At 38.4% G+C, this 20,075-nt stretch overlaps 1 protein-coding gene across 3 annotated transcripts in view; it reads right to left on the reverse strand.

Moving 5' to 3' along the window:
- vps8 (VPS8 subunit of CORVET complex) overlaps positions 1-20,075 on the reverse strand; it is a 607,159-nt gene that overhangs the window by 468,433 nt on the left and 118,651 nt on the right. For all 3 annotated transcript variants that reach the window (XM_059967078.1, XM_059967079.1, XM_059967080.1), the window contains 3 exons: positions 18,577-18,649; positions 6,898-7,017; positions 3,253-3,324 (listed from right to left, as the gene is read on the reverse strand). In XM_059967078.1, coding sequence (XP_059823061.1) covers positions 3,253-3,324; positions 6,898-7,017; positions 18,577-18,649 — 265 coding nt within the window. The remainder of the gene's footprint in view (positions 1-3,252; positions 3,325-6,897; positions 7,018-18,576; positions 18,650-20,075) is intronic.

Here is a 20,075-nt window from a genome sequence, read left to right on the forward strand (position 1 = left end):
GACTTGTTTGAAGGAATCTCTGCCCAATTATAATCAACCTATAACTTGCAGTACCAGGGGTCCCAACACACTTGACCATTGCTTTATTACCATAGGGAAGGCCTACCATTCCATGTTTAGACCGCATTTCAGGAAATCTGACCACTTGGCTAACTTCCTCTGACTTCTATAAGAGCAAGGCTCTGAAGACGAGGACAACAAGAAGTGGTTGCAGGAGGCAGAAGAACGTCTACAGGATTGCTTCAAGTCAGTGGACTGGGCTGCGGTCAAGGATGCAGAGGATCTGAACATCTATGCCACAGTTATCACAGATTTCATAAAAACAGCCATGGATGAGTGTGTCCCCACAAAATCATCCAGTGTTCCCCAACCAGAAGCTCTGCATGAACTATACAATCCACAATCTGCTAAAGACGAGACCAGTAATATACAGGTCTGGCAACCAAGTAAAATACAAAGTAGTCCAGGTCCAATCTGCACAAAGCCATCATATGTGTGGAGTGGCAATTCCAGACCAAACATGAATCACTAGAGGATGCTTAACAGCTGTGGCAGGGCTTAAATGCAATTATCTCTTACAAAGTGAAACCAAATGACAAAGGTTAAAACAAGGCTTCGCTGCCAGATGAGCTCAATGACTTCTACACTCATTTTGACCATCAAAGCATGAAGGAACCTTTACCAATTTTCACAACCCTCGACGACCCTCTGATTTCAGTCTCTGAGGCTGACATGAGAGCATTCTTCAGGAGGGTGAACCCAGCAAAAGCATCCACCCCATTGAGATACCTGGCCGAAGTACTAAAAACCTGTGTTGATCAAATGGCCAGAGTGTTCACTGAGATCTTTAACCTGTTGCTTTGGCAGTCTGGGGTGCACGCCTACTTCAAGCAGGCTTCCGTTATACCAATGCCAAAGAAGAACATCATAACCTGCCTCATGACTATCATCCAGCAGCAATTACATCCACAGTGATGAAGTGTTTTGAAACATTGGTGATGAAACACATCATCTCCTGCCTGAGAAGCAATTTGGATCTGTTCCTATTTACCTACAGTCACAACAGCTCCAGAACAGATGTCATTGCAATGGTTCTTCACTCACCCTGGAACTCCTGGACAGCAAAGATGCATACATCAGGATGCTCTTCATCAACTACAGCTGAGCATTCAATACTATCATCCTCTCAGTTCTAAACAATATGCTTCAGGATCTTAGCCCTAATACTTCCTTATGCAACTGAATCCTTGATATCCTCACTTGCAGACCCCAGTAAGTTTTGATTGTCAACAACATCTCCTCCACAATCTCCCTTAGCACAGGTGCACCACAAGGCTGTGTGCTTAGCCCCCTGGTCAACTTGCTTTATACTTATGACTGTGTGACTAAGCACAGCTCCAATGCCATATTTAAGTTACCGTCAGCACTATTATTGACTGAATCAAAGGTGGTGACAAATCTCATTTAGAGGGACTGATAATCTAGCTGAGTGGTGCATAACAACCACCTCTCACTCAATGTCAGCCAGACCAAGCAGCTGATTATTGACTTCAGGAGAAGGAAACCATAGTTCCATGAGCCAGATCTCATCAAGTCATCAGCAGTGAAAAGGATCACCCCCTTTAACTTCCTCAATGTTATCATTTCAGAGGATCTGCCCTGGGTCCAGCACATAAGTGTCATTATGAAGAAAGCATGGCAGTGCCTCTACTTCCTTAGAAGTTTGCAAGATTCAATACAACATCTGAAACATTAACAAATGTTAACAGATGTGTGGTGAAGAGTATATTGACTGGTTCTATCACGGCCTGGTACTGATAAATCAATGCCCTTGAATGGAAAATCCTACAAAAAGTAGTGGATATGGCCCAGTCAAACAGGGTAAAACTCTCCCTTTCATTGAGCACATTTAAATTGTGTGCCATCACAAGAAAGCTGCATCCATCATCAAGGACCCCCTTCATCCAGGTCATGCACTTTTCTCATTGCTACTATCTGGAAGCAGGTACAGGAGCCTCTGTACCCACACCACCTGGGTCATGAACAGTTATTATCCCTCAACCATCAGGCTACTGAACCAGAGGGAATAACTTCACCCGTCCCATTACTGAACTGTTCCTACAACCTATAGACTCACTTTCAAGCACACTTGATTTCATGTTTTCTTTATTTATTGCTTATTTATTTATTTATTTATTTATTTGCTTATTTGCTTATCATTATTTTTCTTTTGTATTTGCACAGTTTGTTGTCTTTTGCACATTGGTTGTTTGTCCATCCTGTTAGGGGCAGTCTTTCTTTGATTCTACTGAATTTCTTGGATTTACTGTATATGTCTACATGAAAATGAATCTCAGGGATGTACATGGTGACATATATGTACTTAGATAATAGATTTACCTCAAACTTTGAACTAGAACCTTATTGGGCGTCACAACATCATGGTGTGTTGCACTGTTCTATGTTCTTTGCTATGTTTGCATGCTCTGCTTACAGTATAATTTTCATCATGCCGATGATAGCTCACAAAGGACAGATAGATCAAAAAAACAGTTGTTGTATCTGCACTAGAAGTAGTTGAGTGGTATTTTTTAACCAACAAGAATGTGTGGTGTATAAATAGATATGAAGACTTAAATATTTCTAAATACACCATCTACAAGACAAACAGTATTCACGTGTGTTGGGTTTCCTACCACAAGTGATTCAACTGTTCCCACAAATCAATTTTCACACTGTTTACAAATCATGTTAGAATAGTGGAGGTATACTCTCCAAACCACCCAAGTGAGTGCAAATGCAGCAATGACCCTGCAACCCCAAAGATACTCTACTGCACCCAAGGCAACTTAGTTGTACGGCAGGTACTCCAAACACCACTTTTAATATTCACTTCCAACAACAGCACACTGCAGCTTTAATATACGTCGACATATGCACTGTAGTTATTTGACAAGCCTACTGCAACAGCATCTCCCAAAGCATAACACCTGAAAGAATAAATGTGATCATCGTCACTAATAGTTTCACTCTCAGGTAAATCATACTGGACCGTGCAGTTTTTCCTTCATCAGTTTGCGTTCTGGAATCCCCAACATTAACACCACCAAAATTCTTTTCAGCACAAAGCCTCCAGCAGCTAAGATGCAGACCAAGCCCATCTAGTATAAATCGCCCCAAATGGACTTCATCAACAAACACATCTTATACCATTGCAGAGACTACTGCCATTTTTTTTCAAAGAATTCTTACCTTGAGTAAAATATCCACAATCCTCTGCTGATGCTCCACTGCTTGCTTGTCATTTCTGAAGTTTTCAAAAGTCTATTGAAAACAAAGACAGCACATTGCTGAATTTGGTGTTATACACCAAAATGAGTTTATGGAGGTTTTGAGAGAAGAACAAACAAATCCTCCTTATAATTTTTACATCACTTCTTTTTAAGGTTCACTGCATCATAATCTGCTCAGGACAGAAGAAACATAGATCCATGACTTTTATCAAATGCTACTCCATAATTAAAGAAAGCACAAAATGGAAAAATTAATCTGTATAAACCTTTAAAATCAATGAAATTTTGTTTTTCATAGAAAATTAAATGAGAAAATTTTGCACCACTTTGGTGCTTCAACACCTTTAACAATTAAAGTGACATTTTCGAAGTTTACACATATTGTTGAAACAACATCCTGTTTCTGCTGAGCAATGTCCCACAAACATAATAACCAGATGATATCTGCAGTGCCTTTAAGGGATAGAGACTTGTCAAGGCATTAGATGCAACTTCCCTGCTCAACAAGATATTGCCATAATTGAACCTTTTACCTATCTGAGATGTGATGTCTTTTTAATACCTCATCTGACACCTTTTTTTAATGGCTCAGTTATTTTGAGCTGGTGAGATATGAATCTACAAAGACCAGAAGAACCATGCTACCAAGCCTGAAAAATTATACTTTCAAAAAAGTTGTAAGGAAGCTGCATTATAACTGATATAATATTCTTGAGTAAATATTACATTGTAGAACAAAAAAAGAAATGTGGGAAGAAGCCATCGAATCAAGCAGTACTTATGGATGCAAAAGATACAGCTTGCCATTTCAGCTCCACTGTCTGCATCATGCCTGTTTCACTTGTTCTGATATCTCATGCTTCCCCTTCCCCCCCCCCCCCCAAATTAACTACTGAAGACATTTAATTGAAGACTTTTGCAAGATCAACCAGGGTGTAGGCCCGAATTTGGTTTCTGAGTTAGCAGAAGTAATTGTGGAAACAAAGTTTCCAGCATTTAAAAAAAATCTGCATTTCACTTGCATTCCATGTCCATCACAAGCAAATACATTCCTATTACTCAGCACCACAAAAAAATCAACATCTATTATCACAGACTCCCATCACCCAGGCTGTGACCTCTTCTTGCTACTACCATTGAGCAAGAGGTGCAGGAGCCTTGGGCCCCATATCAACAAGTTCAGCAAACAGTTATTACTCCACAACTATCAGTCTCCTGAATCAGCATGGATAACTTCACTCACAACTCTCACAAACCCACAACCTATAGACTCACATTCATGAACTCTACAGCTCGTTTTGTCAGTATTAGTTCTTTTTTTAATTTGCATAATGTATCTTCCTTTGCACATTGCTTGTTTGCAATTCTTCATTATCTCTAGTTTTTTTATTCCTTTGCATTTCTTTATTTTCCTGTAAATGTCTACAAGAAAATGAATTTAAAGGTAGTATATGATATAAACATACTTTGATATATTTGACTTTGATGTCCAAAAGCAGCAGGAATGAACCTGCATTACCTCAAAAGGTATGAAACACAAGCTATACTAATGTACACAAATTCTGTTAACTTTACAAGTTTATTAGCTCTTTAATATTGTAGAAGTGTTTCACAACTTTTAAAAGTAAAAACTAAATGTACACTTGAAATATCAACAGCTTTTAACTGTCTGATTTTAGACAAATTAATAAATACAACCTTGCGCTTCAATATCTCAACATCCAGAGTGCAACACATGGCAACAAATGAATTCAAGTGTTTGTCTCTGAAGTGCTGTCAGCAACTCTGCTTCCACCACTCTCAGGCAGAACACTCTGGACACACCATTCTCTTGGTGAAAAAAATCCCCCCTCGGATGCTCAAGGATTAAGGACATGGAGCAAATTGGGGCACAACCAAAGACAAGTTCCTCTCCAATTTCTATATTAGCCCTGTAGGAAAATATCAGTGGTCCTTCACCAGAACTATCCATCAGAAATATGGGCATGCCTATGCCAGAATTATTGCTGTAGTTTGTTACAGCAGGTCACTACTACCTTTCTAAAGGCAATTAGATAAGAGCCTTTACAAAAAACATCAGTTTGGGTTATGTCAAGAACAACAGTGTGAAAACATAAGGAGTTATTTGTAAGCCACACAAACCATAACAATAATAAAGATTATATATCAGAAAATTAGACATGTATGCCGCAAGGGTAATACTGTAATAGTGGGAGGGAGGGTTAAATTTAAAATCTAAGTTAGCAGTAATAGTGTTTTAAAGAGTAGCTTTCTTTCATGTAAAGTGAAATGCACAGAGGATAAATTCAAGGTGAGTTTAAGTATGGAGGATGAATTCATTTCTAGTATTTAGTTGGTGGAAAAAAAACCCAATACAGCACAACCCCTGTAAAACAACCCCACAGGTTTATTAGAACTCCCATAATAGTAAGACTCTGAAATTATTTTAAATACCAACTAATTATGGGTATTAACTACTCATACACGTGTAGATTTCCAATTATCTTGTGAGTGAACATGCTGTTCAACATGATGCAAATCTAAATGAACTAAGAAAAGCTGAATCCATTGTTTGAGCTGAAACAGCTGAGCCATCTACTATAGATTTTGGCTGCCTCAGGCTACAGGAGGACTACATTTAAAAAAAGTATTCTTGCCTCATGAAACTTAGCCCCTTAGATAAAATGCACAATGAACTGGGGGAAAACAACTTGCAAAGGCTTGTACGAGCTGGATAATCTAATCCAAACAATTATAATTCAGCTCGTGAACAAAACTCTCAGAATCAAATATCTGCTCAAGTACAGGGACAGCATTGAACTGACAGTGGAATTTGCATTTACTGTCATATGCATGTCCATGTATGCAAAGTTGGAACGAAAAACCCACCTGCAGCAACATCACAGTCACATAACATCAGAAACTTAAGTTACACAAAAATAAAAACAAATCAAACAAAATTATACAATGCTAATTGATAGTGGCAACGCCGATGATTAAAATGATGACTACACTGAGTGTGGGCCCATAATTTAAGAATAATCATTTGTTAGCTGAGGTTCTATGAACAGCATTCATCACATTTGATAATGTGGGTTCAAGTCCAACCTGAAGCATAAAATGCAGGTAGATACTCCATCTTAGTATGAGGGAATGGTGTCCTGGGAGAAGCAGCATCTTTCAGATCAACATTAAACAGTAAACTGTTTTCTCAGGTAGATGTATAAAATTCTTTGAAGAGCTGTTACTTTGGCATTAAGGGTAAAATCACTTATAAACAGATTATCTGCCATCATCTCATTGCTGTCATTATAATCCTATTGTGTGCTGCCACATTTCTCACTTTACAATAGGGAATACATTACAAAATTATTTACGGCTATAAAGAGCTAAGTCAGTCCCAAAATGCAAAACAAAGAGATCTGCATTATTCTCATCAGCTAAAGAAAACTGCAAGTGAACACCACAATATAACCAATGAAGAATTAAAGATTTGTTGTGGATGAAAGATAGTTCTTTGATGTTATGTGTAAAAACCACCAGGAAAACTAAATTTGAACACACTTTTAATGAAACTGAAATTGCTAAAGTAGAAATACTGTACCAGAGCCAAAACATTAAGAAACTCTCGAGTATCGAAGTGAAGGAGTGTCCTAATTTGAGGGTACAGTTCTTCATCAGAAGCTACTTCAGTTGAGTGCAAACGGATCAGAAACTCAAAGACCTGAAACAAACAAAAAACAGGAAAATATGTATCAAACAGATAATGTGAATTAGCATCATTCAAATACACTTTTACATATATGTGACATAGAAAGCCTTTTTGCTTTCAACAAATCTTTTGGAGCACAGGAGATGCATTTATAAACAGCAATAGAACATTTTTGATGAGCTGTGTGCATAAAACCCAGGCTTATGGTTGATGTATAATTGCTCTAGTTGAAGCATTGAATAGACAGCAAATCCTGCAGAGTATCACAGAGCGCAGCTTCAGAATTAATGAAAATTGACCAATACAGGGGAAACACTGTAAACTGGATAACTCAAAGTTCTCAGTGAGAAAGATTCACAGTATCCTGAGGGCTAAATCTGGGGTGTTCAACACCAGCAATCCATAATCAAACAAGAAGTCCAGGTATAACCTAAGGAAGGTTACTGTGAGTGAAGGCAACTCTGAGTGAAGCTCAAGACAGAATTGGTGCAGAGTAGCTGTGGCAGTGTTTGCACGCCATTATTTATGAAAAGGCAATACATAACAGCACAAATGGCTATGATGCTTTAGTCTCCAGTGAGCGCAACACTTTTTATGCATGCTTTGAAAGGGAGAATAACACTACATTTGTGCAAATCCCCATATCTATCTCAGAGGTCAATGTCAGAACATCCTTCAAGATGGTGAATCCCTTGCAAGTCGTCAGGTCATGATGCCGTACCTTGTTGGGTACTGAAAAATCTGTGCCAACCAAATGGCCAGAGTGTTTAAAAATATCTTCAACCCCTCACCATTGCAGTGTGAGGATCCCACCTGCTTCAAAAAGGCAACAATTATTCTAGTCCTTTAGTGCCCAAGAAGAGCAGGGTATGTTGTCTCAATGACTATTGCCTAGTAGCACTCACATCTACCATAATGAAACTCTTTAAGAGGTAGGTTAATGAAATCCTGCCCGAACAAGAACCCAGGCCCACTGCAACTCGCCTACTGGCCAGAGTCCACTGTTTATCAATTTGAGCTGGGCCTCCACCATCAGCATTTCCTTGTTACTAATAATCCCAGCACCACATATCTCTGTACCTTCCTCTGCAACAAGTATATTCCTTTGGATATTGCCGAAGGGGATGACATATCAGGGCACAGTAGCAGCAACCAGACCAGTGGCACTGCAGCTGACTTTGAAGCTCAGCAGGGAAGGGTAAAATCAGGTAAAGCAATAGCAATAGGAATCTTGATAGTTAGGGTTATAGCCAGGAGACTCTGTGACCGTAAAAGAGTCAAGGGTATCTCAGGGTGATTGCAGAATATTCTCAAGAGAGAGAGAGTGAACAGCCAGAGGTTGTGGTGTACATTGGCACCAATGACATAAGGAGAAAGGGGGAAGAGGTCCTGTGCGGTGGGTATAGGGAGTTAGGGAAGAGGCTGAAAGTTATGGCCTCCATAGTACTTTGTAGTAATCACTTGATTACTCGCAATACCATGTGCTAGTCAGAGCAGGTACAGGATGTTGGGACAGATGAATGAATAGCTGAGAAATTGATTCGGGGGCAGAGTTTCAGATTTCTGGAGCACTAGGATCTCTTCAAAGTTTAAAATTCAAGATAAAATATATTACCAGATTATGTACATGTTACCAGATTCAACCCTAAGATTCATTTTCTGCTGGCATACTGAGCAAACCTATAGAACAGTAACTGTAAACATCAGGAACTTAACTGTAAGGAAACTACACAAATGCAGATATAAATAAATGACAATAAATAATGAGCAGGAAATAACATATGGCAGAGTCCTTAAATGAGTGTAGCTATTCTCTTTTGTTCAAGAACCTGATAGTTAAAGGGTAGTAACTGTTCTTGAACCTGGTGGTGGGTGTTCTGAGGCACTTGTACTTTCTACTTAAGGTCAGCAGCAAGAAAAGAGCATGGCCTGGGTGGATTTCTTCTTGGAAAAGTATTACAGGCAGTAGTCGGGTTATGAACGAGTTCTGTTCCTGAGTCTATTTGTAAGTCAGATTTGTATGTAAGTCGGAACAGGTATATCCGGTATTATTTAGCGTCAATTAGTCAAACATTTGTCTCAGTATATACTATATATTTTACCTTTCTATGCATATAAAACACTTAAGAAACATATGTATTCCAATAATTAAACCACTGCATTGCTTAGTAATAATTGTAGCTTTCATTGCGGCAGGGCCTTTCACATGTTCCATTATTCTCACTTTATCCGTCGTCCTTTAAAGTTATTCCGATCATTGACCAACTGTAGCCTAACACTTTTCCAATGACCGATAGCATTTCACTTCTTTCCAAATGCTTTATCATTTCCACTTTATTTTCAATCGCGATCGCTTCCCGTCAATGGAACAGAAACACTGCGGGCGGCGGGTCCCAAGCTTTGCCGGCTCCTAAGCTCTGCTAGGTCCTGAGGACCACTGCACTGAATTCCCCAGGTCCTAAAGTCCACCGCACTGAATTCCCCAGGTCCTAAAGTCCGCCGCACTGAATTCCCCAGGTCCTAAAGTCCACCGCACTGAAAAAAGGTTAAATGGGACAAGTGGGAGCTGTGCTAGGTTTGGGTATTTGATCCTCCACAATACTTCGCGTGGGAATTTAAACTGGAGGTGGCAGAGTTTTTTTTTACGAGGTTGAGTTGCAAGCTCGACATCAACCCAGCACGGATAGTACAGGAGTCACTGGATCGACATCAACCCAGCGCAGGAGTGGTCTGTCACTGGATCAAACTCAGGAACCTCCATTCTCAAGCCCGACGCTGATCTCACTGCGCCACCAGCTGACCGGAACGGGGGAGGGGGCAGGGTCAGGGTGAATTTTGCTAAGAAAAATTTAAGCCAAATACAAAGTTACACACTCAACACAGTGTCAACGGCAATGACTTAAAATGGCGGACGGCATCGCAATCTGACTTAAAATGAAGGATGGCATTCTCCTTCCTCAGTTCGTAAGTACGAGTTGTCGGTAAGTCGGACGTTCGTAACTTGGGGACTATCTGTAGTGTACAAAAAGGATTGGTTACACCTGAGCCTGAGGGGGACTAATATCCTTGCGAGAGCTATTGGGGAGGATTTAAACTAATTTCGCAGAGGAATCTGAACCAGAGTGATAGAGCAGAGGATGGGGCCGTTGGTATACAAGTACATGCACTGTAGTGAGAGTATGAGGAAGGAAAGGCAGATGATAAAGCAAAGTTGCAGTCAATGGAATGAGTTGAAGTGGAACACGGGCAAAATTGAGAAGAGTCATGTATACAGAACGGAAGGTGTTACATTTGAACTCACACAGTATAGGGAATAAGGTAGATGATCTTATAGCACAGTTAGAGATTGGCAGGTAGGACATTGTCAGTATCACTGAGCCGTGACTGAAAGAAGATCACTGTATCAAAAGGACAGGCAGGACAGAGCAAGTGAGGTGACTCTGTTGGTAAAAAAAAATATCAAACCCTTAGAAAGAGGTGATATAGGATCGGAAGATGTAGAATCCATTTGGGTACAGTTAAAAAAATGAAAGAAAGGTCCTGATGAGAATTATATACAGATCTCCGAACAGTAGCCAGGATTTAGGATATAAATTACAACAGGAAATAGAAAAGGATGTAAAGAGGGCAAGGGGGATTTCAGTATGCAGGCAGATTGGGAAAATCATATTGGTGCTGGATCCCAAGGGAGAGAATTTGTAGAATACCTACAAGATGGCATTTTAGAGCAGCTAGTGGTTGAACTCACTTAAGGAAAGGCTATCTTGGATTGGGTGTTGTGTAATGAATGAGATTTGATGAGGAAACTTAAGGTAAAAGAACTCACAGGAAGCAGTAATCACAATATAATTCACCCTGAAGTTTCAGAAGGAGAAAATAAAATCAGACCTATCAGTACTAAAGGACTAATGAGAATTACAGACACATGTGAGAGGAGCTAGCTAAAGTTGATTGGAAGGGGACTTTAGTTGGGAAGATGACAGCAATGGCTGGAGTTTCTGGGGGCAACTCAGAAGGCATAGGATAGATACATCCCTAAGATGAGCAAGTATTCTAAAGGGAGGAGGAGATAACATGGCTGACAAGAAAAGTGGGGGAGAAAAGCAAAACAGAGGTCATATAATATAGCTAAAATTAGTTAGAGGATTGGGAAACTTTGGGGGGAAAAAGACAACTAAAAATTGCATAAGTAGAGCAAAGATAAAATATGAAGGTAAGCTAGCCCATAATATAAAAGAGAATACCTGTAATACAGATTATTATTCAGATACATAAAGAGTAAAAGAGAGGGAGGAGTGCATATTGCACCACTGGAAAATGATGCTGAAGGAGTAGTAATGGGGGACAGAGAAATGGCACACGAACGTAATATATATTTTGCATCAGTTTTCACTGAGGAAGACACTAGCAGTATGCCCAAAATTCACATGTCAGGGTCAGAACTGAGTAGTTGTTGTGACTAAGGAGATGGTGCTTTGCAAGCTGAAAGGTCTGATGGTAGACAAGTCACACAGAGCAGATGCACTACACCCCAGGGTTCTGAAAGAGGTAGCTGAAAAGATTGTACAAGGCATCTATAATGCTCTTTCCAGAATCACGACATTCTCGAATGGTTTCAGAGGACTGGAAAACTGCAGATGTCAATCCACTCTTTAAGAAGGGAAGGAGGCAGAAGAAAGGAAATTCTTGGCCAATTAGTATGACGAGAGTGGTTGGAAAAATGTTGCAGTAACATTATTAATGTTGAGGTTTCAGAGTACTTGGAGGATCATGATAAACTAGGTCAGAGTCAGCATGGTTTCCTTAAGGGGAAGACTTGCCTAACAAATCTCTTGGAATGCTTTGAGGAAATACTGTAAGTCACGATAGACAAAAGAGAATCCATGGACGTTGTATACTTGGATTTTCAGAAGGTCTTTGATGAGTTGCTGCATATGAGGCTATTTAACACTTCTTCTCAAGTTATATGTTAATAATTTGGATGACAGAAGGCAAATGCAACGTTAGCATTCATTTCAAGAGGACTGGAATATAAGAGCAAGGATGTTATGCTGAGGCTTTATAAGGCATTGTTCAGACTGCACTTGGAGTATTCTGAGCAGTTTTATGCCCCTTAACTAAGAAAAATTGTGCTGGCATTGGAGAGGGTACAGAGCAGGTTGACAAGAACGGTTTCAGAAATGAAACAATTAGTGGATGATGGATGTTAGAAAGCTCTCGACCATTTTGCACAAAGCAATGCTTTGTGCCTAACTATCCTTAATCAGTCCATGTATATCTAAATACTCCTATATCTGGTCCCTTAGAATACTTTACAATAACTTTCCCACTATTGATGTCAGGGTCACCGGCCTATCATTTCCTGGTTTATTTTTAGAGCATTTCTTAAATATCAGATGACAACATCAGCAATACTCCAATCTTCCAATACCTCACCTGTCATAAAGGATGACTTAAATATCTCTGCTAGGGCCCCTGCAGTTTCTGCATTTGTCTGCCACAGGATCCGAGGGAATACCTTGTCAGGCCCTGGGGATTTATTCACCCAAATTTGTCTCAAGATAGCAAACACCTCTTAACATATCTGTAGAATCTCTTAGGATTCTCCTTCAGTCTGTCTGCTTAGGCAACCTCATTCCTTCTTTTATCCAACCTGATTTCTTTCTTAAGTGTTTTCTTGCATCTGTTTAACAAATAAGTACCTTATTTGTTCCTATCTCCTATATACCTACTTTTATTCTTAACCAAAGCTTCAATATCTCTTAAAAATTAAGGTTCCCAAAACTGGTATCTTTACTTTTTATTCTGACGAGACACATACAAACATTGTACTCTCAAATTTCATTTTTGAAGACTTCCCATTTTCCAAGTACACCTTTACCAGAAGACAGCCTGTCCCAATCCACACTTGCCAGATCCTTTATGATACCATCAGAATTGGCCTTTTTCCAATCTAGAATTTCAACCCACACACCAGAACTATATTTTTCCATACTTACTTTGAAACTAATTTTGTGACTTTTTTATGTCTTTGTACTACACTGCTGATGGAAGCCAACAAATTTCATGTCATATGTCAGTGATAATAAATCTGACTGATTTTGTAAACAACCTCTCCACTCATTTACTGCACCCTTAATTAATGATAATTATTTTTTGTCAGTAGGTTCTGTATGAATTTATTCATAAGACATTGCCTTTTTCAAGCATTGTTAAGTTTCCAAGTTTGGTTACTAGCAAAGTGGTTGAACGAGAACCATTCATTTAGTTAGTTTATAATAATGGGTCAGTTTCCAAGGTTCTTAACATTTACTTAATGCCATCAGGGCCATTGAATAGGCAGTCAATTTAACAATAGTGGAAAACAAAATCAGATATATTTTCCCATTCAACTTTTGGGAAAGAGCTGCATCAGTTTACATAATCTCCATTAGAAATGCAAGGAATGCCAATTATATAATTGTTTTTATAATTATGGTTAGCTCTTGAGTGCTTGAGGCTTTGAAATGAGGCTACAGGGTAAAGATAGGAACATTAAAATCAAATGATGTACTCAACTCATTTGGTTTCACAGGTATAAAACTCTACCATGCACAAAAAGTTCTGAAGTGATTTTTGAAAGTTAGTAAGTGGTAGAATCTGGAAAAGAGGTGATGAGAATGTGCAGAAAATTAAAAAAAAAGCTTAACATAAGATTAGTACAAAAAAATTGTGTTTGATGGTCATTATTGATGGAGTGGGCAAAAGAGCCCATTTCCAATCGTATGTCCCCATGACTCAAAAGATTTCCAGCTTTTATTTTTCACAATCTTAACTTAACTGTACATCAAAGTATCATGGAGCAAGATTTTACCTCAGTAAAATCAGTCTAATTCCAAAACAAACTGAGCTACTGAATTAGTGTTCAGCTCCAGAACATAATTCAACATTCTGCTGGCTAGGTAGCAAGTTAAAAAGCAGAGCTTTCAAAGTTGTAATCGCAGGATTATTACCATGTCAAATATTAGTGAAACCAGAAATTCAAAGGTAGTGGAGTTCAATACATAGCTATGATGCTGGTGCAGGAAGGCTTTAGATATATGGATAATTGGGAGGTGGAGCCTGCACAAGAGGGACAGATTACACCTGAACTGGAGGAGAGTCAATATTCTTGCAGGGCTGTTTTCTGGTGCTATCTGGGAGTGTATAATTGGGCAATAGGAACTAGAGAAGCAGGCAAGTAAAGGAGGGATTGAAGGGAAAGTAGATGATAGGACAGGTATGCTGGAAGAAAGGATACACAGAAACAAGTAGGACTGGGGATCACATTCAGGCTGAAGAGGTTTAATTTAATTTGGCATCATGTTCAGCACATACATTGTGGATATAATCCTGTACTGTACTATGTTATGCTCTATGTTTGCGAAAGGTAATGTTTTCTGGGAGATCAAGTAGGGGTAAGACATAAACATTAAATTTTAGCACATTAAAGAATGTTTCATGAAATTCTAGAAATAATATATTACCCTCAGCAGAAAATTTTAAAGCACAGTCAAAATAGCAATGACCAGAAAACCAAAAGGTAAAAATAAAATTATAATGGAACAAAAGATTCATATAATATTTAATATGCATCGTAAAAATATGGAACAGAAGGTAATCCTGTCCTGAAGAAGGGTGTTGGCCCGAAATGTCAACTGCTTATTCATTTCCATAGATGTTGCCTGACCTGTTGAGTTCCTGCACATATTTTGTGTGTGCTGCTATGGAACAGGAGGTCTTCTATTCTATTCTCAGATTTATGGACTGCTCACTTAAGTTTCTGTTCAAAATGTGGATCTAGAGGTACAAGCAGGAAATGAATTCACCAAATCAATCCCTCCACAAATTTTATTTCTTCATAGTACACATCCTTCGAGCAAATCTGCACAATTATTGAGGCATAGTATGCCAGTTTGTCTCTCTAGCCTTAAGTGATATGGAAATACCCTATACACAGGAACATGGGAGATGCTCTTCAGATACTTATATACCTCTGTACATAATTTACAAAAGATTCCCTCTCTGGCTTGTGAATGTCCTCATTGTCATTGTCGAATAACAAAAACCAACCACTTCAATTTAACTTGCAGCTCCTATATGGCTGTTCCAATCAACTTATTTTCATACTCATTAAGATATGCAATCATTATTTTGTTAAGGAACATTGATCAGTGTTGTGTTGAACAGAATCGTAAATTATGATCACAAGCTCTCGGTCTGCCTACTAATTTATTGTGATTCACAGTGTAATATATAGTTAACTCCCAACTCTTTATTATGGTTTCTCCACAGTCGCCACTGTTCAGAAAGCCTACATTCACAATTACTGTACTGTACAGTTTACTTAGTCAAAATAAGTTTATTAAACTGAAGTTTACAAGAATTATTTATACCTCTAGATTCAGGAGCACAGTAAGTCTGACTTCACTGCTCACAGCCAACCAATACACAGCTGACTTAACCATAATGACCATATGATACCAATTTATAAATGACCAATTTAAGCCTCACTTCATTATAGTATTTACACTTTAATAACAAGAAGAAACATGTGCAGTTTAGATAGTTGAAAAACAAGACTTACTTCCCGTCTTCTATTATTGCAATTATAATACCATTTCAGAAGCCTATACCAATTCGGCTTTCATATGGGAAGGAACTTACTTTGGACACAAGAGATCACAATAATATGGACAGAGAATGCAAAATCAGACTACAGTATTATAAGGCATGCAATAGGTTCCCTCATACTTATGATGTACTGAGTAAATGATATAACGAGTAAATCAGAGCATGTAAATACAGAGTCCTGAGCAACTTCGTCAGTGAACTACCAATAATTTCTTAGGAATAATCTAAACCACAATACAGGTAGGATTGCTGGAGATATAGACTAATAAACTGAATTACCTTTTGGATGCTCCTGCTACCTTAACATGGTAACTGGAGCTAATATGATTCAAAAGACAAAAAAAATCAGCTCTCAAAAGAAAGAAGAAAGGAGCAACTGTCATGGTATGACCAACGGTCATTCAACTGGATATGACTTCACTGTCCTGATTCTAGTTTTATCATATTGGCTGTAAGCAGAGAATAGCCAGAACTAAATTCCCTGATCCACAGTCACCATTATTTCCGGTGTTCCCCAGTGTCTATCATTAGTCTCTTCCTATTTCTCACCTTCATACTGGTCAGTGGCAAAATATTCTAGACACAATCTAAATTTCTATGTGTACTCTGATGACACTGAGCACTAGTTTTGACCTCTTCATCTACAAAATGGTGGACTGTCTGACATCTAGGATTGTATACTTTGCTGTATCACTCAAGAGCCGAGGTCACAGTCTGAGAATAAGGGATTGGAAATAAGACAGGAAGAAATTGCTTTCAACTATAATATTTGAAATTTTCTACCTAAGACTGTAGAAGCTTGAGCACTGATTATATTTGAAACTAAGATCAAACACCAGATTTTAAGGCAATCAAGACGCACAAAGATAGTTCAGGAAAGTAGCAGAGGTAAAACAAGGGATAATTTTGCCAAATGTTGGAGCGGATGCAAACTCCTGCTTCCATATTTTTACATTCCGTAGAAGCCTCTTTAAATCTACTTTTGACTTCTTGATAGTCTGCCCATTAAACCTCACAAGTAATATTTCTGTGAAGCTCCTCAATTTTTTTTTTGGCTGCTGTATTTAAAGGAAGCACCAATTGTGATAATTTGCAGCTGTTGTTATTATTTACTATAGGAGTTGGAGGAAGTCAGCTCTCAACTTGTTACTGGAAAAATGCTTTCAGAAGGACATTTAGAAAATCTAATCATGACTCAGCAAAGCCTAAGAAAGGAGTAACAATTGGACAGTTGCACCTTCCCATTTCAATCTTTACCCAATTATTATGGAAAGCTAGCTCCCTCTAACCTCATCCCCACCACTTAACTTTCACCAAGGAATGTGATAACAAGTCCCTGCAATCAAGGAGAATTAAGGAAGAGTAAAACTACAATTGTGCAGATCTCTAGAGATTTCAGCGACACTGTCACAGCTGTCTCAGAGGCCGACATCAGAGCAATTTTCAAGAGGGTGAACCTTTGCAAGGTATCACACCCTGATGGGGTAGATGGTATGGCACCAAAAACCTGTGCAATAATCAGAACTGTGCCCAAGAACAGGATGAGCTGCCTCAATGGCAATCACCCGCTGCACTCAACTACTGTAATGAAGTTATCTGAGGGGTTAGTCATGGCCAGAATCAACTCCTACCAAAGCAAAAACCTGGACTCTCTATGGCTACAATAGGTCTACAGCAGATGCAATCTCATAGACAACAGCAATGCCTAAATCAGGCTGCTGTTTATTGATTACACCTCAGCATTCAACACAATCATACTTTCAGTTCTAATCAACATGCTCCAAAAACCTCTATACCTCCCTCTGCAACTGGATCCTTGACTGCATCACTGGAAGACCACAGTCAGTATGGATTGGAAAGAAAATCTCCTCTTTGCTGACAATCAACACTGGCACACCTCAAGGATGTGCACTTTGCCCATTCCTCTATTTTCTCTGAACCCACATTTGGCTAGGCACAAATCAAACACTCTCTGCAAATTTGCCAATGACACAACTATCGTTGGCAGAATTTCAGATGGTAATAATGAGGCATATAGGAGCGAGATAGATCAGCTGGTTGAGAGGAGTCTCAACACCTTGCAACTCAATGCCGGTAAAACCAAGGAACCGAATGTCGATTTCGGGAAGGAGAAGTCAAGGGAATATACACCCAACATACATCAATGTAGATCTATCCTCTGCCCAACATATTGAGGCAAATACAAAGAAGGCATAACAGTGGCTATAGTTCATTAGGAGTTTGAAGAGACTCACAACCTTCTACAGGTGTACCATGGAGAAAATTTTAACTGTTTGCATCACTGTCTGATATGGAGGGGCCACTGCACAGGATTGGAAAAAGCTGCAGAAAGTTATAAACTCAGCCTGCTACATCATGGGAACCTTCAAAAGATATACCTTAAAAATGGCGGCATCCATCATTATGGATCCCTATCACCCGGGACATGCCCTCTTCTCATTGCTACCATCAAGGAAGAGGTATAGAAGTCTGAAGATACACAGTCAATGTTACACAAACAGCTTCTTCCCCTCCACTATCAAATTTCTTAATGGACAATGAATCCATGAATGCTACCTCACTTCCCCCCCCCCTTTTGATTGCACTACTTATTTATTTTTTATATATTCTTCATATTGTAATTTATAGTTTTTTTATTATTACATATTGCAAAGTACTGCTGCCACAAAACAACAAATTTCACAACATACGCCAGTGATATTAAACCTGATGCTGATTCCGAATCTGAACTTAAATAATTTGAAAACACAGCTCAAGGTTTACTGCAGAAGAAACCCAAGGTATTGCATTACAGCAGGAAAAGTGACTGAAATGACAGAAAGCTTTTTCTAATGTCTTAAATTGTAAAACAAGCCCACTGATACAAATCCAGGACTTTGTGCTATTAGGTTGACTCACCTGATGCTTTACCAATGAAACAAGGTCCTCAGAAATATTACCTAGAGGATAGGCTCGTCCAGCCAGGCAACAGCTGAAAAAGGAAAATAATTCCAGTACTGTATTCTAAGAACTCATACTATGCAAAGATTTCATCTCAACAGCAGTTAAAAAAATATAAACCATCCAATTTATGCATCAACAACTTTGATAAATTTCTTAAGAACAACAGACATTTAAAGGATAACAGAGGGATATCAACTAGTAAAATTAATAAAACATAATTCTACTTGTTGGAGTCAAAATCCTTTCCTATTCTGATTGAGGTTGCCTGGATTCTCAAAGAATTAAATATTCAATGTATAAGAAGCAAATCTGCAGAGACATCTTACTGTGACTAAAGAGAGCTTTATTTTTAAACTTTGCTTTGCACAGTTCTGTTCATTATAAAATACTGACATAGAAATGGTGGCCAATTATCAAGAACCAAATTAGCTAATCTATTGATTTTTCTAATTTGTGTGGGAAAGTAGAGTGCCTCAGGAGTGGATGTGTCAGGCAACTAATGCCATGTAGAGGGAAGTAGGTTCTGTGATGAAACCTCCAGCAATATATTCAAACAAGGCTTGCCACACATTTTCTAATCCAAGGCAGAAAGGCAATAGCACAAGCAAAATTAAATGCTCTTAATGGCAAGCTTTACTTGAACTACAGTAAAGTCGAAAAAAAAGCTTCAGGATATAACTACATAAAATGACATCTCCAATTTATCAAGATTGTTACCCAGCAACATGTTTGAGACAACTGGAATTACTTTTAATTATTTCTTTTGTCAAATTAGTTTGCTTAAAATTGTACAATATCATCATTTGCACTATTGCTAGTTTCAATCAACAGGGATACTGAATACTCAAGGGTATATTGAAATAAATCTGTGAATATGCTTATTGTTGATGCTCATTTCAAATACATGTTACCATTTTAATTAAAATATAATTTGACTGATAAAGATAGCTCCCAGGAGCACTTATCAGGGATAAACTATGAAAAGCAAATTATTATTAACAAAAGAAAACCTCATGAATAAAAGAACACTAACAATCTGAAAATATTTTACAATCAGAATCTAACCCTTAGCTATGAAGGCATGGTAGAGAATTTACGAAGACATAGAAAGGGTTAATTGAAACCAAACATGTCAAGAACAATCAAAGTTGGTCCTCCCCTCAAAAAATAATAATTCAGAACATACTCATAACATATCGTCCTTAGATTTCTAGCAGTACCATATCAGCACTGAATACATTTTTCTAGAAAATGTATAAGGGGAAAATAAATCAATGAAGTGAAAGTGTCAGAAAGAATTTCTACTGTACAAAAGAATCTGGATGTGGTTCCAAAAGAATTTTGAAAAGGCACATCCTGAATGAATTTTGACATTTAATTTCAACTTCTATAAGCCTTTTATCCCCCATTCTTGTTTGGTGTGAGGGAAGGAAAGATCAATGGTGAAAAAAATT

The sequence above is a fragment of the Hypanus sabinus genome, chromosome 4, assembly GCF_030144855.1.
Source record: "Hypanus sabinus isolate sHypSab1 chromosome 4, sHypSab1.hap1, whole genome shotgun sequence".
Lineage (NCBI taxonomy): Eukaryota > Metazoa > Chordata > Chondrichthyes > Myliobatiformes > Dasyatidae > Hypanus > Hypanus sabinus.